Source organism: Nipponia nippon, unplaced genomic scaffold, assembly GCF_047370975.1.
Source record: "Nipponia nippon isolate SJK-2023a ecotype South Korea unplaced genomic scaffold, ASM4737097v1 scaffold_13, whole genome shotgun sequence".
Classification (NCBI taxonomy): domain Eukaryota; kingdom Metazoa; phylum Chordata; class Aves; order Pelecaniformes; family Threskiornithidae; genus Nipponia; species Nipponia nippon.
The window spans coordinates 7686866-7707618 of NW_028262324.1; the positions used below are offsets into that span (position 1 = coordinate 7686866).

The 20753-nt window shown below is 41.9% G+C and overlaps 1 protein-coding gene across 1 annotated transcript in view; it reads right to left on the reverse strand.

Moving 5' to 3' along the window:
• Positions 1-337: 337 nt before the first annotated feature.
• Positions 338-20753, reverse strand: part of DOK5 (docking protein 5) — a 45034-nt gene continuing 24618 nt past the window's right edge. Inside the window, exons 3-8 of the mRNA XM_087749890.1 lie at positions 13171-13285; positions 12951-13070; positions 11999-12188; positions 10505-10640; positions 3893-4013; positions 338-983 (exon numbers count right to left, since the gene is read on the reverse strand). Of these exons, the coding sequence (XP_087606016.1) occupies positions 916-983; positions 3893-4013; positions 10505-10640; positions 11999-12188; positions 12951-13070; positions 13171-13285 (750 nt within the window). The 3' untranslated portion in view covers positions 338-915. The remainder of the gene's footprint in view (positions 984-3892; positions 4014-10504; positions 10641-11998; positions 12189-12950; positions 13071-13170; positions 13286-20753) is intronic.

Sequence of the window (20753 nt, forward strand, 5' to 3'; positions counted from 1 at the left end):
TTTTGAAAAGTCTGTTTGCTGTTAAATTAAGATGCTGGTGCCAATCCAGTCGTGCCTACCATGGATGCTGTCACAAAACAGAAAAGTCGGCTTTCTTCCACAAAATGGTTTGTGGCATTGTGAGATTCCTGTTGAATCGACTACTCTGCTTCACTAGGACACCCAACGAGTGGTTGTGTGGCTTTAGATGTGGAAGGGGCAGCCAAAGCAAACCACTGTCCCCCTTCATCCTTCCTTCTAGTGCCCTAGTGGCTCCACAACAGCTCTGGTCATGATGCTGATAGTGACAACAAAAAGCACTGTACCACAAATTAAGTGGGACTTTTTTTTTTTTTATTTTAAGCATTTACAGAGGTGGAAATAAATACAGGAAATAGAAGATAGAGAGGGAGCTTTTAAAAGAAATCAATCAAGTCTTCATCAGGCTTCAAACAGGAAAAATTGTATCCAATAGCTGCTTAAAACTGGCCACCATTTCAAAGGTCAAGGATTAGGCTGAACAATAATGTAAATAACTAAAGATAAGCATTACAACAAACAAGGGTGACGCAGCTGACATCAGTGAACACACAGCTGTAACAGACAAAATGGAACCACACTACAACAAGAAAGCCTCATATATTTACAACATACCTATCATACAAAAACATTTGGAAATATTTAGGGAGTGATTTCTTCTCTGTCCAGCTGTAAGATATAAAAGAAACACTGGAGGGTATGTTGGTTTTGTTCCCCTCCCCAATATCTACAGAATAGTTTTAACTTTTGGCAAAGTTTAAAAAAAACTTTGTATTGCAAGAATTTTTCATCCAACCTGAACTCTTCCATGTTTCCGTCCTTGCTTATCATCGCCACTGTCATCCACTGGGGCAGTTTGTCAGAAGACAAAGAGTTTGTAAAGTTCTTTACAGTCTTTTATCGGTGGTCTGACCTGTAGGCTGGAAAAGTGTCTGTGCGATGAAGCTTCATCGGGCTAGAAACATCTTTGCCAAGTCAGATGCAAAAAAACAGAACAACACTCAGTAAGACATAGGCACCTTATTCAGCATTTTATAAAGGACTATGTGAACTACAGATTACGCCTTTTAAGTAAACCTATCCCTGCTTAATCTGCTACTCCATCTCAGAAACATCACTCAGATTTTCTTTCCCAGTTCCTTCAGAACAGAGAGTTGTACAAAGCAAATTAATTTTTTAAAAGTTCTCACTTTGCATTTTAAACCAAAAATGCACTTTAGCTCACAATATTAGCATCATTTCTTTTCTGTACATTAGAAAAGGGGAAAGGAGTCAATTCAGAAACTATAAATTCCAGCTATGGCGGAAAAAAGTTTTTGCATACAAGGTTTCAGATGCCTCTACCATTCAGTGAGTGAAATGCTGCTTTACAGCTATGGAATTATACAACCCGGTATAACAATTATTTCATATTTCTTTTTCCAGCAGTAATTGAAGCATTTCAAGGTTTTGGCAACCTAATCTAATTAGAGGTGCCTGGGGTACCACTGAAGTAGTAACCCTGACTGATGAACGAGACAAGGACTTCAGTGTCTTTCCTAATTACAACGCTGGCTGCATGGCTGGCTTATTTTTCAAAGACTTTTACCCCATTCTCATGACGACAATCTCCTAGGATCCTTTTTTCCCAGTTTAACAAGCAAGCTATTTTTCTAAATATAAAACAACTGGTTTGTACCCCCACACAGTCTATTTATCTTGTGTCAACTCAATGCTGAATTATTGTTTTAATAAAGGACTCTATAGTAAGGCACAGTAAGCTCAGTCCAGGGATTGTGTCAGAGTGCTGCAAGCAGTCTTGTTCTTGTGTGCCACAGGCTGCCACCAGCAGGTCATCTTCCCATGCCCTAAGTGATTGAACAAATTTGAACAGGCATGTAAGTGCTGCTTTTATTATTCATTCCTCCTCTGGAACATTTGCCAGGTTTAGCTGGGGCTTTTTATGTGCTGCCTGCCCCCTCTAGTGTTGGAAAAAGGAAAAATACTAGCTTTTATGATTTGCTCAAAATCAGAGGACCGGAATGGAATATGGCTATGTATGTCGGGGCTGCCAGTGCTTGTAGCTTTTAATTACACCTTGTGATATTTCATGTTCTGGAGCTGCTAGCCTCTACGGTTTCCCGCTTTATCACAAAAAGTAAAATAAATATCTATCATTCATTAATCCTTGAGAAACTCCTAATATCTGAGAGGAGGAAAAAAGAAAGAAAGAAAGAAACAAAAAAAGACTGCAAAAGTTTTCCAAACCAGGATGTTTTAACATATCTGTCTAGTGATTTCTGAATGCTTGATGTTGGTAAATGATATCTCCATGTTAGTACTAGAAAGCCCTGCCAGCTCCTGAGATTTTCTGCTAAACACAAGTTTACCTGTGTTTTTTTTGCAGCAGGATGAGGCACCAAGAGCAGGGCTGCCCCTTGGAGCAGCACACGCCAGCCCTGACCTTCAGGGATGACAGAGAAACAGCCCATATCCTGATGACCAAGCTGAGCTTCACTTTCTAATGCCCCCACAGTGAAGGGAAACTACTTCAGTCCATCCTCATCATCCAGATGTTTAATCAAGCTCAGCCTTTGTTCCATATGTTGTGAAAATAAAGTTATGGCGGGTACTGGCTCCTTCTGTTCAATCCTCCAGGCTGTCCCCCTTCTATTAAGTGTTCAGTCTGTTTTCTGCTGGCTTTTCTGAGTAATGTCCTGATCCTGACTTCACAACTCATCAATACCAACTTCTGTACAAACACTAACTCAGCCAATCCATGTAGCTTAGAGTGGAAGACTGTGTTTTGAAATACAAATGGGCTTTTTTTTTCTTAAAACTCTAAAAACATGCATGGTACAAGATGCTGAGATTGGACCAGCTCCTCAGAGATACTAAGCACCTGCAGCTCCTGCTCCAGAGATGCCTCTGGGGAAACTGGCACAAAGCAACAACAGTGCATGGCAGGGGCTGGAGTTTTCACTTTATCTCAGGAGATTAAAGTTCAGCATTGAAACACGCTCAGAAATACACGGGCAGAGGTGGCTCAGGTCAGCACTCCTGCGAGCCCCTGTTAGCCACCCGTCCTGCAGGTGCAGTGGGCTTCCTTTCTGTCTCCCCATCCCTGCGCTCAGTAACCACTAGATGTCCCTTGGTGACCACGGAGGGACAACTGGGTGCCCAGACCTCCCCGGGGAGCGATTGCTCCCTCTCTGCAGCCTGGGAAGGTTTTCAGGCATGAGGGGACTGAGCTCTGCTGCCCCTTGGGCTGACAGCAAGGAAGGGATTTGGAGAAGACATCTGCCCATCTTCAGGCCACACTGCAATGCACAGTGCCAGCATTGCAGCTGTTCAAGCAACAATTTTCTAGAACTACTTATCATGGCCATTTACTTTTACTTTCCCTAATTCAGCTGTTTTCGAGGATGCAGTTGTTTAGGTCGAATGTTAGCAAGTACACAAAATGAATAATGAAGACTGCATCATTCTTAGCACGAGGCAGTCATCCAAAGGAGAGGGGAGCCAAATGGTTATAAGTCTGGCAAAAAAAGTCAGGTGCCATTAAAGCAGATTGGTAGTAGGAAGGATTGGACAACCTTGATCACTGGCCCTCCTGTAACAGCAATTTCTCCTTGTTTACTGAAAAACGGTCAGAAAACTTGTCAAATGAAGGATCCTTCTCCAATGGGAAGTAAGAAGAGCACCTCCTGATGACAAGCCTTCTGCCAAATTGTCTGTCTTAAGGTGGGATGTGCCCTTCTCTCCATCAACCAGACAGCAGCGGCAACTGGCTTAGACTGAACATCAGCCTTCAGTGAGATGGACAGATAATGAAATGATTCAACAATGTCGTGTTCTGCTTTGTGCATTGACTCTTTCCACCCCAGCCCCTTACCTTGCAGACCATAGAGCTGACCAGTGCTGTGCTGTCGCGTGATGTGCTGCCAGTAGGCACTGCGGGGCAAGGGCACCATGGTGCTGAGGGACACGGCTCGCTCGCTCATCTTCATCTGAAGCTGCAAAGCAGTAAACTGATGTGAAGGAGACAGTCATGTTTACTGCAAATCCTCTGAGAATAGCATGACCACTGGCTGCAAGGACTTCTCGTGACATTGCCAGCACAGCCTCTCCCTGCCTCCCTCTGCCCACCCTACACAAGCAGAGGCAACAAAGTCAGGGGTTAATCTCCACGGGCACACACCACTCGGTTTAGGAGGCCAGGCTGCTGTTGCACGCCAAAGCTCACCTTGGTGCTCCCCTGGTCCTGGGCTAGCCCTGCTTCCCCTGAGGGAAGTTTTACCTCAAGCAGCTGAAACAGAAACCAGGGATCAGTGGAAGACAGGAAAGTGCTGGTATGCTCCCCCTTTAGCAGCAAAGCCATCTGAGGGTCTTCCCAGCTACGCAAGCAACTTCCCAAAGCTAAATACAGCCTCAGCACATCGAGAACCTGACTGGAGATGTTTCACATGGGTGAGGACAAGTTGTTCTTGTTAGTTTTGAAGCATTTTCTATTCTTCTCCCATCTCCTACAGCTGAGGAATGTGTCAGCTGGATGGCACAGGAGTTCAACACAGGAGATAATTGCATCCTTCAGCTAAATTCCTTGAACAAACAGCACATCCAGGTATGCTGAGAGGAGAGCACGTGGGCTGCAGGGCATCGCTGGAAGCCCCATCTCACACTTCCCCCTCCATACAGGGTCTTCAGCTACATTTTCTTACATAATCACAGCCCCTTATTAGTTGTACTGTACTTAACACAAAATATATACGAGAACTGACTACTTTAAGGCATTCTTTTCCATTGATTTATTAAGATGTATGTGCAAGCTGATGAAAATAATTGGATTTTATCATAAGCTTCACAGTACAGCTAAAATTCTTCTCCCAAAGCTCAGGAAAGCATCAGTTCAAATATACCAAGACTGCACTTGACTTTTCTAATTTATAAAGATAGCTTTTTACAGAAAAGCATGCTTTTACATTTTAGTTTCACAAAACCTGAGGTGAAAGAACCTTTTACAAGAAGATCAGTATATTTTAGAGCAAAACCAAACAGGCAAAGCAAGCACAGAAAAGAGGCGAGGGCTGGCTGTATCCGAAGAGACCCATTTCCAAGTTATTTAGAGGTGCCATCTACCTTCAACCTCCTCTCTGTACGGTGGACACTGTGCCTGTGATCTGAAGGTAAAACAAAACCAAGCCAAACCCAGATCAACTGCTGCTTTTAAGACACCCACCTCCACGTCAGCTGGATGTGAATCACTGCACCATGCAAGGTTCCACCTACATCATACAGCAGATTTATTACAGCTCCTTCAATAAAGCCCCAACACCCTTTGCAATGTCACCACACACATCTCAGCACCACGGAAACAAACAACGATGGATCTTTTACTGGGAATAAAAATCAGCAGAGCGTTGTGAGGATGGCATTTCCCGGCTGGAGATACTTTTTTTGGTGGTTACGTTTATTGGTGAGTTGGACAACAACTAAGGCAGTTTGAGCAACAGTTTGGCTGTCAGGAGGAGTGCAAAAGAAGCAGTAGGCTATCTTGGGAGAAAAAAGAGACACAGCTAGAGAAAGATTAGATAAAGACACAGAAAAGGGACAGAAGGGGTGCCCCTCCTGAACTCAAACAGCAGGGGAAAAAATTAAAAAGCCCACAGCTGGCAATAAGAATTAGTATGTTATGTCCTGAATATACACTGTTTCATCAAAACACCTTGGACTGCGAGCAAAGGCAGCTTTAATGATGATTGATTTCATTCTCGCAATTAATCTACTGTATCTCTGTAGCAACAGAAAGAGTAGGAATAACTTGATAATGACCTGGCTTTATGCCGCAGAAGCACCCAGCACCGTAAGCAGGCTGATAACAGAATTGATATGCTGGAACACGCGTGAGCAAAGGGGATGGAGAAACCGCGCTCGCAGCCATTGGCAGCCAGTGCCGAGAGCAGCTGGGGAGCTGCTGTGCCACCTCTTGTCACCAGGATGAGAGATGTACAGGGCTATACCGAGGCAGTTTGCTGGGCCAAAGCACAGCTCTGGGTCAAACAGAGAGTGTGGTGGGTTCCCAGAAGTCTTGGGGGCTCAGGGAGGAAAGATTAAGTCTTTTATTTCTTGGATCCCACCTTAACAATCGGCAAAACTTGCATTAGTCGCAAAACCAGTCTGCTAAAAAAAAAAAAAAACAAACCAAACAAGCAAACAAAACAAACAAAAAAACCCACCCAAAGAAACCCACACACCAACATTCTCTCAAGCTAGCTGTGAGCACGGCTCCAAAAGGAAAGAAAAGAAAGATGATTTAAGATTTGTAAGGTTTGGTTGGTTTCCTCAGGCTGGACAATGCAATTTTCAAAGATATTGCAGAACAACTTGCACTAAGTACACCCTCATCTTCGGATCCCCAATTGGAGAAGATTGCACTCACTGTGTTTTTGACGGAATTTTCTTCCCAGTGAAGCAAATTCATGTAATCAATCAAAACCAATTAGAACAATAATTGCTTAAGAAATATTTGCTAAATTCATTACAGCAAAGGTACAGTATGGTAAACTCATAAAAACAACTTCAGAAAGTAGCATATTGCTGCCATTTTGACTACTATCTATCTTACACTAATACTCAATATTCTTCTTTCAAAAGTCAGTGAGCGCCATTTCCTCTCTTCATGATGAATCTCTGTGGAAATGGCGAGAGATAATAGCAGGCTCCAGCCTGGACAGACGCACTCGCACATCAGATGGATCCAGTGCAAAGTACGCACTTGAGTTGCCGAGAGGGGAATAAGAGTCAGGGAAGGCTGCCGGTAAACTGGCTGATAATATCTTTCTGTGAAGCACTGAGCTTTAACTGCCAAAGCTGGGAAGTTCACTGTTATTACTTTAGCGAGATGTCAAGTTGTAATGTCTTTTTTTAAAGCAACCCGAACTGAGAGCAGGCGTAAGTGACAGCAGTCAAGTCACAGCACTACTCCCGTCAGTTTTCATGGCAACCAAGTACTCATGAAAATATAACTTGAATAGATATTTTCTTTCCATTGTCTGGCAATGCAAAAGTGAAAGGAAAGAAACAGTTGGATGAGATGAGTTACCAAATGGCCGGAATGGCTTCATGCATCGCTAAGCAAAACCAGCTCTTTCTTCCCTTTAAAAGAGAAAAGGGAGAGATCTTTGAATTCACTGAAAAGGAAAACAAATGAAACCCACTTGTGAAAGTGTCACAGACTCCGGTCAGCATATGCTCAGACCTTGCCAGAAACCAACAGCACATTAACAGAAAGCGTCAGGGTGAGGTTCCCAGCTGAGGAACCACTATCGCATCAATTTTCCACAGGCATCTCAAGAGCCAGAGCCAGTTATAGTCACGAACTGAACCAGCATACTGTAATATAAAGAGAGCGACTGCTAGGGAGGTGACAGACACATTATAGCCCACATTCTCAACAGTACTTGGCAGCTTTATTTCGCTCTATCAGCACAGGACATTCAACTCCCTTTTTTTTTTTTTTTTTGCATAGGCTCCAGGAGCCCTCAGGTAGCTTAATACCATCTTCACCTCGGTCTCGGATAATCACATCACTGACGTAGCAGTGGTCAGGATTACAGGCGCAAACAGAAGATGTTCAGTGTAGACTTAATTTCTCACCACCAGTATCTCCTACTTTCTACTTTTATTTACCCTTTCTGTAAATAATAGCCCAAGCTTCACTAATGCGAAAATTCACACAGGGTAAATAATTCTTGGATATAGAAACAATATAGACAGCCAAGCATGAAATGCAAGCATCTAAAATTAACTCCTTGTTGAAGTGTTCAAAAGCAGAAGAAAAATACAGGGAAAAATCAATCTGAACAAAGATGTACTTTACAAATATTTTGTAATCAGCAAAATAAGCCACCTGAGTTCTACACTGATATAACGATCCTCTGCCTAAACTTTTAAATCTGACTACCCTTGATCCCCAGACAAGCCACCAAGTCTGACTGACTATTTCGGAACCAGACAACGTTTCTATGACAGACTTGGGAAGCTCGTATTCAGGGGCATATGGAGTCATCTGAAACAATTATATTCCACTACTAAATTACAAGACTTCCAGTTCACCAGGAATATGTTCTTATCCTCCACTTAGCACTCTAGGGTCTATAAAATTAGATTTAGGGGTTGTGGTTGGACACAGTGTTCATGAAAAAGCTTTTAGAGGTTGTGCAGCTGCTCTCTATTGAAATCTATAGCAACTGTGCATCTGTTGAGTCTATTGGCACTTGTAAGATGGAAATTTTACAGCACAGCATCAGACATCATCTATTAAAGATGCTATTACATAAATGTAAAACCACCGAATATGAAATTGGCTGTAAGCCTGTTCACTGTTGTTACTGAACTTATCTCTGTTTTCTGCACATGAAGTTGTGCTCTCAACAGGTTACTCAATCGCTTCTGATCTTGGTGGGCTACAAATGTTAGCTAGTTATGCTGACTTAGCCTAGGTTAATTTTAATCTGCTTAATTTAGTTACTGTTGAGTACTTGTATCACCTACCCATCTGTCTCAACTTAGATAATTTTGGATATTTTTGAACAAAAACTCCCTTTGCTAACTAGAACTATAAAGTTTTTTACTTTTCTTTAAAACAAAAACCAGCAAAGATGGTGTTAGATGATACTTTACTGGGAAAGGGAAAAATACCAGTGCAGCTGGCTGCAGAGTTCACCTGCTAATTCTGTTTTTGAAAGAAAGCAAGCAAAGTGTCAAGGTCTTCCTAGTGAACCTGGATGTGCTGGGAAAAAAGCACATGGTCTAAATAGACACAGGGCAGAGGCTGTCACTAGAAAGGCTCCAAGTTAGTACTTCATCCTCACAGACACAGCACTCTCCCACGGGCTTTACAGAAGTGACCACATTGTAATGACACCAGCCAGAAGTTAACAGAGTAGCATCAACTGAAAACTTGTATATCACACTATATATAGTGTGAAATACATACATATATATATATAAATATATATATAACACTAACTAGTCTCTTTCCTGTTGAAAGTAAAGACATCGCATGACCCACCTTGCCTAGAAACAGACTTGAATTTTCCTTACTTTCCCATTTCAGTTATCCCACCTGCTCTGCAAACAACAGAATTGCCCATTTGCCTGCGTGCTCAGCTGAAGCAGGTATCCAGTCCACAAGATTGGTTGAGACACTTAGAAAGAGTTTCCTTCTCTCCTCATTTGCTCCTCTTCATTGGGCTGTTATTAAGAGAAATAACTTCCCTACCATGTATTTGACTTCCATTCTGTCTCAAGTCCAAGAAAGTGGAAGAACAAAAGAAACACAAGTACTTAAGACAAATTGTTCCCTTCCCCATTCCCTCAACACCCACTCTCATCTCTTCTTAAGTTTCCACAAGTAGTAATGGCATTTTCTGTTTCATCCCAGCTGGATCATCCAGTTAATACTGGGATAATTCATCACTACAACTTATCCCTGAAACCAAGATGTTAGTAGAATTACTGAAAGGATTAGACATGGATGTGGATAACAGCAGCGCTTACGGTTACAATAAGAGAAAGATGTAAGTCTTATTGCAGATTTCATAAATCAGTTACTACTGCCTGGAATAGAGATGATGTTTATAGCCAGGCTCTTCCACAGTTGTCCATTCTGGGCATTTTATACATTCCAGAAAGTCTCTTATCTTCAGGATACTAATTTTGCTGTCAAAGTCAACCTGTGAGTCTTGGGGTGTAGAGACCAATTGTGATACGGGATAAACAGAACATTCCTTTTCACTCTACAGGTTTCATGAATAAAAAAAATTAAAGTTAATAAGATCCTGAAACACATTAGGTGCAAGTGCCATAAAACTGCCTTCCTTAAACATGCTTTTGGAGATGCCACAATGTCTGTCCTCAATCTGTATGCTGGTTTTGCATCTTACTCTCCTATATTTCCTACCAGGCATGTGTGTGTCATAAAACAAGTTTTAGACACAAAAAGCACTCGTGGAAAGCAGACATCCACTGAGAGATCAGACAATCATCTAGTCCTCCCCCATAGTTTAATCTGAACCATATGACTCTTTCCAAATCATCCTTGGAGTGCAGACATCAATTAGCAAATGGAAAACTGAGCATGAGCCACAACATTTTGCAAATAGATTGATGAGAAATGCTTCCAAATAAACTCATGATGCTGATTAATTAAAGGAACCTGATGAGAATGTGCACTGACAGGAGCTTATCATCTCTGTATTAATTCACACTTATTGACAGCATTGCAAACACAAAAATCAAGGACTATAAGTTTCCCTGTTGTTTTGATCCTTGAAAAGCAACCCCAGTTATATATACTGCCCTAAATATTAAAATCAAGGAGAATTTAATAAGAGCTATAATCAGATTTCTTACTATCTGTGACTCAAAACTTAAAATCACATTGAAGAATCATATTGTTCGTTGGTGCCCAGTGCAAAATAACAAGCATAATGAGCAGCCGTACCATTGAATTTTTCACACTCTGCAACAAGCGCTCGTGTTGTTCTGCTATGGCCAAAGCAGCCGAGTGAACCTTCTGATAGATTGCTTCCCCATCTCTGGTCTGAAAGATGAATAGTCCTTCTCCTGTGTCACACATCCTGCCAAAGCAAGAACAGATGGGATCCAAGTGTGAGATTTAAATTTACAGATCACCATGAACAAACAAAACTTTACCATGTTGCTCTAAAAGCACAAGCAGTAAGAAAACAAAGGTTGTTGAAATATGGAACAAAGTTATCTAAAAGTCTTTGCATATGGGTCTTACCACCCCGGTCCAATCTTACTATTTTAGCCCATATTTGTATTGCTGTCACCAAACAGGGACTCAGCTAAGTACCACTGATCTATCATAAGTGCTTAAGCTCTAAAGAGTTCATGTGCAAGACCCAGATTTTTAATATTTAGACCCTATCTACAATCTGTGCCAGGTAGGATTAATTTGTCTTGCCCTTTCAGACTTTTAACACTGCCTGTAGCGAGTTTTGCACAGTTTTGTCTTCCACTTGAAACAATAAATACATATCCTCAGCATCCCAACTGCATTGTCTTATCATGTCTAATGCATGATCGGCTAAATAAAAATGTATTCTTTTACCCCCCGAGAGAACTAAATTCTGCAGTAATATGGAGGATGGACATTTAAATGCCTCTTCCCTTTCCAGATAAATTAATTTTATGATCTATTTCTCTTTTACTATTCTAATTCTTTAATGTGCTTATATAAAATAGTGCATCCATATCCCTTAGAAAGGATCTGATAGTTTAGTTCAATAAATAAGTGCTCCAACTTCAGCCACGCAAAGACTTCAGCTCATTAAGGCTGAGCTGCAGGAAGCAATACAGAACATCTCTAAAACAAGGAATTGCATGCAAATTTCTTATAAATCCCTTTGTCAAATAGATGGAAACCAGGAATATAACCAATGGAAAACAGGAGTCCCTTCTCCATTACTTTAGTTTGCTTTTAGGAAATAACTTGGCACTCAGTGCTCTCAACTTCAAACTCCACTTCTCCTAGTACAGAACCCGTAACTCTGTGCCTGAAGGCCCATGTCGTACAAATTCTGGAATGATGTTCACACCTTCTTCCCAGATCTGTCCCTCCAATTCTCTGGCTCATACAACTCTTTATTTAAGAATAACCTTATACAGTTATATATAATGCTGTCAGCCTCCACCCTGCAGTCCCCTGGGATACCACAGCTCTCCCACCCCCTTGCTCAGGCACTTTTATTTGGCAACTGCTTCCATTCAAGCTGCAACCTGGGATTAAGAGAGTTTTTTATTTGTCTTTATATTTGTCTCAGTGTTTTGGTTTTATTAGCAGAGGGTACAGACTAGCCTCTGTCTGAAGATAAGCTCAGATGTCCTCCGACAACGTTCAGAAGTGGTCCAGAGCACCAGCCAGCACCACCAAGGAAAGCAAAGCAACGCAATATAGCGAACACACACCTACCTCCCTGCTTCAAACGTGAACCAAGATGGGTCCCGCCCGTAGCGTCGGAGGGCACTTAATGGCCAAGAGATGAGTTTTACTCTGGGATTCTGGATGTCCCAAAGACAGATATTCTCAAATGTTATCTGCAAGGTACATTCCCCATGCACATCTAAATTAGGGGATGGCATCAAATACACATTGAATCTCTCTGGGAGAAAAACAAAAGGTTAGTCTAAAATCCCTGCCCTTTAAATGTACAAGTCATTAAAGGAATTTCCTATTTTCCACCTCTATTACAAGATCTTATTTCCACTTTGAACAATTAATTAAAAAACAAAGACTCATTTTCATCCAATAACTCAATAAACTCCATCTTTGGGGCAGTCAGAATGCTGCACTCAAAGGGCATCGAACATTTGTGCGTGCATTCATATATCAAAGAGAACTGCACCATCATAATCCTGATATTTGCAAACAATTAATAAAATTGTGTGCATGAATAAATACATTGCAATTGCATTTGTGCATGTAATTAGTTAATTTATATAGGAAAGTGAAGTAGCCATGGGCTGAGGTTTTGCATGCAATTACTATTTATTATTTGCTTTACAGTGTTGCCAAAGAGCCTCAGCCACAGACTGAAACTGCTGTACAGACATGATACAAGAAGACACACAACAAAAGACAGTCCCCATCTCCAAGAGCAACTGACTTGTCTGAGAAAGAAAAATGCTATTCCAAAATAATTCTAGTTACCTTACTTATTATCTCTGGTAGCAATTAAAAAAAAAAAAACAAAACCAAAAGCCAAAAACAACCCCCAAACAAACAAAAAAAACTCCCCAAGACAGGAAAGAGGGCTTGGAAAAACAATTTTGCACCAATTTATTTCTGATATTCTTATGCACAGTCCAAAAGACTCTAAAATAACACAATTAAAGATTTAAAAGGTCAATATTTATGTACCTACCACTCTGCTCCCTCTCTACTCCAGATGCCAACAGGTCAGGCTCTCCAAGGCTAATGTCATTAATTCGCGTTCCAAGACACTCCATCTGCAGCACCTTGCACCACTCATCTGCCTCAAGTTCTGTATAAATGCCCAGAACATCTGTGTGTAGGTATAATACATCCATAATTTCACAATTAATGCTCTTATGTTTTCTAATGTGCGTTGCCGTTTTACCCACCTGACTCACAAGCAAAGGTTTTCGATGTATCATCATTAAAATAAATCCCAACAGCATGCTTCTTTGTGCTTTTTGGCATTCGTAATATATTCTTCACATTATTAAGCTCTGTGACCTGAAAAAGCACAATTTGGAGCTTTACTTAAGAGATTGAAAAGATATATATCCATTATTGACTGGAGAAGGAGAGAAAAGAATTGTATCATGTTGCAAAGGACAGAGAAAAGGAGAGAGAGCATGAACATGCCTATGATTGCTCTTAAAGAAATGCAGCCTTGACATGGATCACCTTAGACAATCAACTTGAAGACCCTGGATGATGAAGTAGCCACGTCTTCTAATTCTCTCTTGTCTGTACATGACCTTCAGTACAACACCATCTGAACAGTATTTTAGCCAAGAGGCAGGTACAATCAATGCTCACTCCAGTTTGAGAAATATTTACGTGAAGGACATCAGAAAGACCAACCTGATGTAGCAGAAGCAGAGAGGTGAAGATAAAAATCTAAAGGATTCACCCATTTGGAGGAGCAAGTCCAGTTCCAGTACAGCTTTCATCATGGAGAACAAAACCGTAAGAATAGTGAAAAGCTGCTCTCTGAATTATTTTTTGATGGAAAGTTGAGGATTTGTTAGAATGGTCTACTTTAAAAAAAAAAAAAAAATCACAGTTTTAGTTATTAGAAAGCTTTTTAGCTTTAAAGATTCACAGACTTGTAAACACAGATTTCTGTTGCTTCGTTGCCAAAAACTGATTGAAAAAATAGCTTTCACACCAAAAAAATAAACATGTATCTGTTACCTTGTATACAGCTTTAGTAAATACATACTACAGTTGCTTCATATTTCTAACATCCACTTTTCACCCTCACAACCATAAGTAACACTCCTAAATTTGACTGAGGAGGAATTCTTCATTATTTACATTCCTTTTAATATACAGGTTAACACCCAGAGAGGAAATTGGGAAGTTATATTTAAATATCCATTATCAGAAAACATTTCACTGATTCTTTTACATGCTAGGGGTTGAAGAGAGAAAGAAAGAGGGGGAATTTAACAGAAATGTTCCCAAAGCTGTACAACCTAACAACTCCACTGCTTTGGTCTCATTAGTACTGTGGAATAGTCTCATATCAAACTGTGTCAGCTCTAACCAAAGAAATGCAGCAATTGTCTTACAGATAAGACTTGGGAAGTATAAAGAGTTTTCAGTGTTGCAGGGTTCAGCAACAGAAACGGCTCCTCTAGAGCACCTTGGGTTCACCAGCACACCCACTGCACCTCTCTGCCCTTCATCCTAAGTCACTTTCCTCTGGGAGACAGCCAAAATCACATTTTCAAGTAAGACCCCTGAAAAGGTAATCTTACTGTGAGTGGAAGGAACAAAGAGCAGTTGGTGGGCAACGTCTCTCCAAAATAAAAATAAGCAACACATCCAATGTCTGGAAACTCTCTCTAGGGGCAGTAGAAGGAAATAATGGAAGGAACATCCCGTGGGGAACACACCAAACCTTCTGCATAGCTGCCAAATTTAGAACTCGGGTTTTTATAGCCTCCAGGTTTAAGATTTTGAGAAGTGTCAAAACTGAGACTTCCGAACGGTGCTTAATTTTGCATGAGTATTTTTTACTCTTCCAGGAAATCCTGTGACGGAAGCACATCCCCCAGTGCTAACGAGACACCGACAAACTCATTGTTAAATATGACAAATCTGTCATAACCTATTCCCATCATGCTCAGCACATGACAGGTCAAGCACAAATTGCCAGCTGCCAAGTTCAATTCTCATATATTTTTCTCATATGCCAAGAAAGGATTTAAATGCAAGAGGAAAAAAAGAGCTACACTTTTTCATTCAGGACAGCAACCACCCTGACATTTATACTGAGCACATTTACATTTTCTGCAAATGAACGTGCTAATGAAGTTTTGTACCTACAAGTACAAAAGTTAGCAGAAGCAGAATGTAGCCGTATATTTTGGTAATGAATCATTTAGCTATCTAGGATTTGTCCTAATGGAAAGCTTATTTCTTAAAATCAGGCATGCCATACTCCTACTGCTGGCTATCCCAGTCTCTAGTGTGATGAATCCTGAGGATGCTGTGACAGCGTTCCGTGAGATCATGAAGGGTTTATACTCGTCAGGGAACAGCATGCTGCCTCTCCATGCTGGCTCAGGAGCAAAAAGCACTTTCAGCAGTTAGGAGGCTCAGAAGCACCAACTGGTCAGCTGCTGCCCATGCCCCCCATCAGCCCCCGGTGATGGGTAGCACATGCTGAGCCCCTGGCAGGGAGACACCCAACAGCCTAGCAAGGGAGGCAAAGGACGCTTGACCATGTGGGAGGCTGCTAGCTACTGCACAGGGCTGGGAAAGAAAAAACAACCAACCCACCCGAACAGTATCACTAATGACGCTATTTTCAGACTGATTCATGCACCTCCAGGCCAGATGGGAGCAGATGTTCATAACACTGCTAGGAATGTGAGAAAGACAAGATTAAAACATTTGCTTTGTCTGCCTACACTAAAGGAGAGACATTTCTGGTCACTGTTTCTTTTACTGTGACTCCAACCTTGTACATCTTACCTTCACCACTCCCAGCATCCTTAAGACCACACCTTACCCTGCAAGTTGTCATGTTTTACTCTCATTAGGGCTGCAAGCTGCTAATACTGCCCAGTCTCCCTGCATGAGCTCCTGCAGTCTCTGCATCCTTGGCACAGAGTATCCATCACCCATTTCCTCTCATTTCTGTACTACTAGAGACATCCTGTACTTTCCAGTCTCCGCACTCCAATCTCCAGCTCACCTCTATGCACCCAAGGGCTTCCAGCCTTGCACACTGTTGCTTATGTGTCATATTCACACTGCAGCTCTAGGGCTGCATCATCTCTGAACCCAGCCACAGGGACTGAGACTTACTCCTGCCAACATCTCAGATACCTGAGGTCTCCCCTCCAGTCTAGGGCTTCACATCAGCAGCAGTTGGTGATTTCAACAAGATCTACCCAGCACACAGAGTAGAACAGAAGCCATGGACATGCTTTGCAACCAAGAATTTTCTTTCTTTAGGTCTCCTAGTCAAGAAAAGTTTCACCCAAAGTTACACAGCAGCTCCTCCTCCATCCTATGGTCCAGCACAGCAATCTCACTTCTCCTCCCACCGAGTGCAGACAGACACTTTACGCTACAGTCACTTCAGTGGAGCATTAGGGAGTTGTGCAAAACTCAAGGTGTCCAGAAGTATGGTGGCTGGGTGACTTGACCTCATGACAGCATAACTCGCAACTCCTGCACTCCCCTTCAGAAACAACTAAATATGAAAAAAGCATGAATATAATGGCATCACTGTTTTGGAGCCGAGAATAGCAATCATTTTTTCCTTCTTATCGTAAATTCCTCTCAAAAGCCAGTTAGTCACTGCAGTAAAGTACTTCTTTGTAATCTCAAATGCAGAGTGATATATCCCAATAGAGATTTTACAAGAATCAGCTCATGCCTGAAATCCCAAAGTTCATCCTTCTGAACAGAAAAATATGTTTCATTTGAATATGCCTTCTCCTACGTTTACTTTTTATTACTGTACTCCCTCTAAGCACACTGTGTTATGAAGAAGACAATGCAGATTATCTAAGACATTATTTATCTCTTATCTGTTGCCTTTGCAGTATTCACAGTGGTCTGTTTTGCTTTTCTGGTGTATCAACCAGCAGTTAATTCATCTCTCCAAGCGAAAACTCTCCCTAAGTCAACAGAAGAGCAGAGGATGAAGATGGAGAGCACATGAGTGTGCCACTGACCTGGATGTTAGTGCAAGGGCAACTCAGACTGATGGGCTTTTCCCCGGGTCTGCATGGTGGGTGCATAGCGAAGGGAGGAAGGAAAAAGGGGTACAGAGATGGGGTGAACATGAGCAACTGAATTATATGAGGATTTTTTTTTTTATGTGTTTATAAAGCTCTATCCTAAGCCCCTTCCTTATCACTTTGCCTCTACCTCCAAGCGCTATGTGCTGGGAGAAGGGAGGAGGAATGGGACAGGGACCCAGTAAGTCCTCACACTGCAGCAGTGTGCAGTAAGTCAGGTGCTTCCAGGAATCACCTTATGCCCTGTGTGAATGCAGACTGCCTGCACTGCAAAGTACAGCAGCCATGTGCCAAAAACACACTCCAAGAGCCCTGGCTCACAGCCTGGTCAAATAAAATTGCACGTGACTTGACCCCTTGGGTGGTATCTTGAAGAAATACTGAAATCGATAGTATTGTGTCATTAATTTCACTGATCATCAAATCCTTTGTAACTTATGTTTTAGCTCTGAACTGGGAAAAAAAAGGTATATTTGGAGAAATGCTAGCTACAACATTTGGCAGCTCCTGGGTTATTTTGTGCTGCATTGACTGTTTGAGAGCTCTTGTATAATGGCATTTCACAGAGCACGGTCTTAAAGTCTTCACATGCATCTGAAGATTTCCTGATGACATTTGCTTCTGTTAAGCTGCACAAGCTGACACCAAAGCATCTCTCTCTGTAGTGTGACAGACAGGTAGCCCCCAATTCTGACCTCTGATCCAGGTCCGAATTTCTGCGGTAATATGCACACACTCTAGTCTCTTTCCAGATGGTTTCAGACTAAGTTTTCTTCAGTACCAGACCTAGCAGACACAGGGAGAGTAACAGATGGACAAAATCTGGTGCTCTGGGACTCTGAAGTCAGTGGGACAAGTGATAGCATGCAGAAGAGTCACTTGAATTCAGTCTTTCAGCTCATGCATGCCTTCTGTCCTGGACACAACCTTGTGACACCTGATTTTTATCTCTGGCAAAAATACACTTAATAAGCAGCTGACCTCTCTTCCCTTTTGGGACTGAGCCGCTGAAGTTGCCTTCACCTTTCAGAGGTTCAGAGGTACTCCAATATGGTAACAGCCCCTTCTGGCAAGATCCAGCTTTAGCCAAGAAGCTATTCCTGCTGCCAAGGCTCAACAGCGCACCTGAGCTCCTGAGGGAGAAGTCGTCTAAAGATCACTTGATATTTGACCTGCTGTGTCACCCAGCGAGGTGCTTCAAAATGCCATCATTATCCCAGGTGCCTAAATAGCCTTCCTGTTGCTCACCCTTATGCAACAGATGGTTCAAATTGTCTGGCACATATGCACCGAATTCACACTGAAGAAGTGGCAGGCTGCTAACATCCCCACTACCACGCTTTTGGAAAGGATTCAGGAGCAGACACCGAACACCTGCAAATATTTGAGGCTGAAGTTTTCTTTTTTTTGCATTTTTTAAATAACTCTCCTCCTGCCAGGCTCTTGCAAAACAGTGATTTTATGGTTAGTTTAATTCATGTATGTTTTATTTGTCTGAGATTAATAGGTAATGTACATTTATAAACTTAATTCTAAAAAGGTGGGTAAACCACAAATCTCAGACCTAAGACACTATTAACAGACAAATCACAAGAAGAATGATATTTTGTTAGGGGTTAAAGACATCCCTTTGCATACTTCTCCCCTCCCCTTTATTTTCAAGCCTCCTTTATGTTAAGATGACAAACCATATAATTGAAATACATTTCCTTAGATTAAAAAGTAAAATACTTGCAGAGCTGTGTGGTAAGAGACCAGATACACTCAAGCAAAAATTCTTCCATCTCGCCCATTCCCTTCAAAAACATGTCAAACACACAGTTTACTAAAAAAGGTCCTTTGCATTCGAACTATTTTTTGAATTAGCACATAATTCTCAAATATGGGTAGCCTTTCACAGCACAATACAAAGGAGTGTATTTATTGCCTACACAACTGCTACCTTCAATGGTTTTCAAGTATCTTGTGTTTTAATCTTAATTAAGGACTTCATGCTCCTGTCTTGGCTTCCTGAAAATTCCCCCCATGATGAATACAGGTAGAACACTTCCCAGGACAAGCCAGGGGAACATTTAATGGAAAATGCTGCTGCTGCAATTCCAGCCCCAGTCCTGCTTATAAGATTTGCCTGTACAAATGTTTCTATAAATACATTAGCAACAAAAGGAGGGCTAAGGAGAATCTCCATCCTTCATTGGATGTGGTGGGGGAAACATAGTGACAAAGGATGAGGAAAAAGATGAGGTACTTAATGCCTTCTTTGCCTCAGCCTTTAACAGTCAGACCAGTTTTGCTCCCAGTACCCAGCCCCCTGAGCTGGAAGACAGGGATGGGGAGCAGAATGAAGCCCCCATAATCCAAGGGAAAATGGTTAGTGAGCTGCTACACCACTTAGACACACGCAAGTCTATGGGGTCAGATGGGATCCACCCAAGAGTACTGAGGGAGCTGGCAGAGGTGCTCACCAAGCCACTTCCCATCATCTATCAGCAGTTCTGGCTAACCGGGAAGGTCCCAGTTGACTGGAAGTTAGCAAATGTGATGCCCATCTACAAGAAGGGCCAGAAGGAGGATCCGGGGAACTACAGGCCTGTCAGTCTGACCTCGGTGCCAGGGAAGGTTATGGAGCAGATCATCCTGAGTGCCATCATATGGCACGTACAGGACAACCAGGGGATCAGACCCCGCTAGCATGGGTTTACGAAAGGCAGGTAACCTTCACTAACCTGATCTCCTTCTGTGACAAGGTGACCCGCTTAGTGGATGAGGGAAAGGCTGTGGATGTTGTCTACCTGGACTTTAGTAAAGCCTTTGACACTGTCTCCCACAGTATTCTCCTGGAGAAACTGGCTCCTCGTGGCTTGGATGAGTATACTCTGCTGGGTAAAAAAATTGCTGGATGGCCAGGCCCAAAGAGTTGTGGTGAATGGAGTTAAATCCAGTTGGCGGCCAGTCACAGATGGCATTTCCCAGGGCTCAGTACTGGGGCCAGTTCTGTTTAATGTCTTCATCAATGATCTGGACAAGCGGATCGAGTGCACCCTCAGTAAGTTTGCAGACGACACCAAGTTGGGTGGGAGTGTTGGTCTGCTGGAGGGTAGGAAGGCCCTACAGAGGGATCTGGACAGGCTGGATCCATGGGCCAAGGCCAATTGTATGAGGTTCAACAAGGCCTTCCATATGGAAGTACACATACCTACCCCACAGACTTGCAGTGAGCCTCACTGTATGGCATTATAGAAAAGATACCAAAATATCCTGACAAGTTACTTTAATTCTTTTAAAGCCTCAAACTAGACATTTCATTCATAGTAAGTGATAGTATTCACTAAAATAAATGTTTAACAGCCAGTTATTAGCAGAGTGGTCATACTTTAAACATTTAATTTGCTACCGATACAGTTTTGCATTAGCAAGCCTGGAAAACAATTACAAATTACACAATTCAATTTTCCAAATGGATTATTCCATAACTAGACAGAAAGACTGTTTAAATTACTTCTGCTGTTTCAAGGCAAGATTAATACAATCGGATTAAAACTCAGATCCCCTCGAGGAATCAGTACATTCCTGTCAGCAGTATGCAATTAGTTGGTTTTGTATTGGAATATTAAGGATTCTTCTGGCACATTGCAAAGTCAAAAGTCACTTGGAGAAATAATAATTTCTACCTTCCTCCAATAGTACTTTGTTAAAGTATATGGTAATTT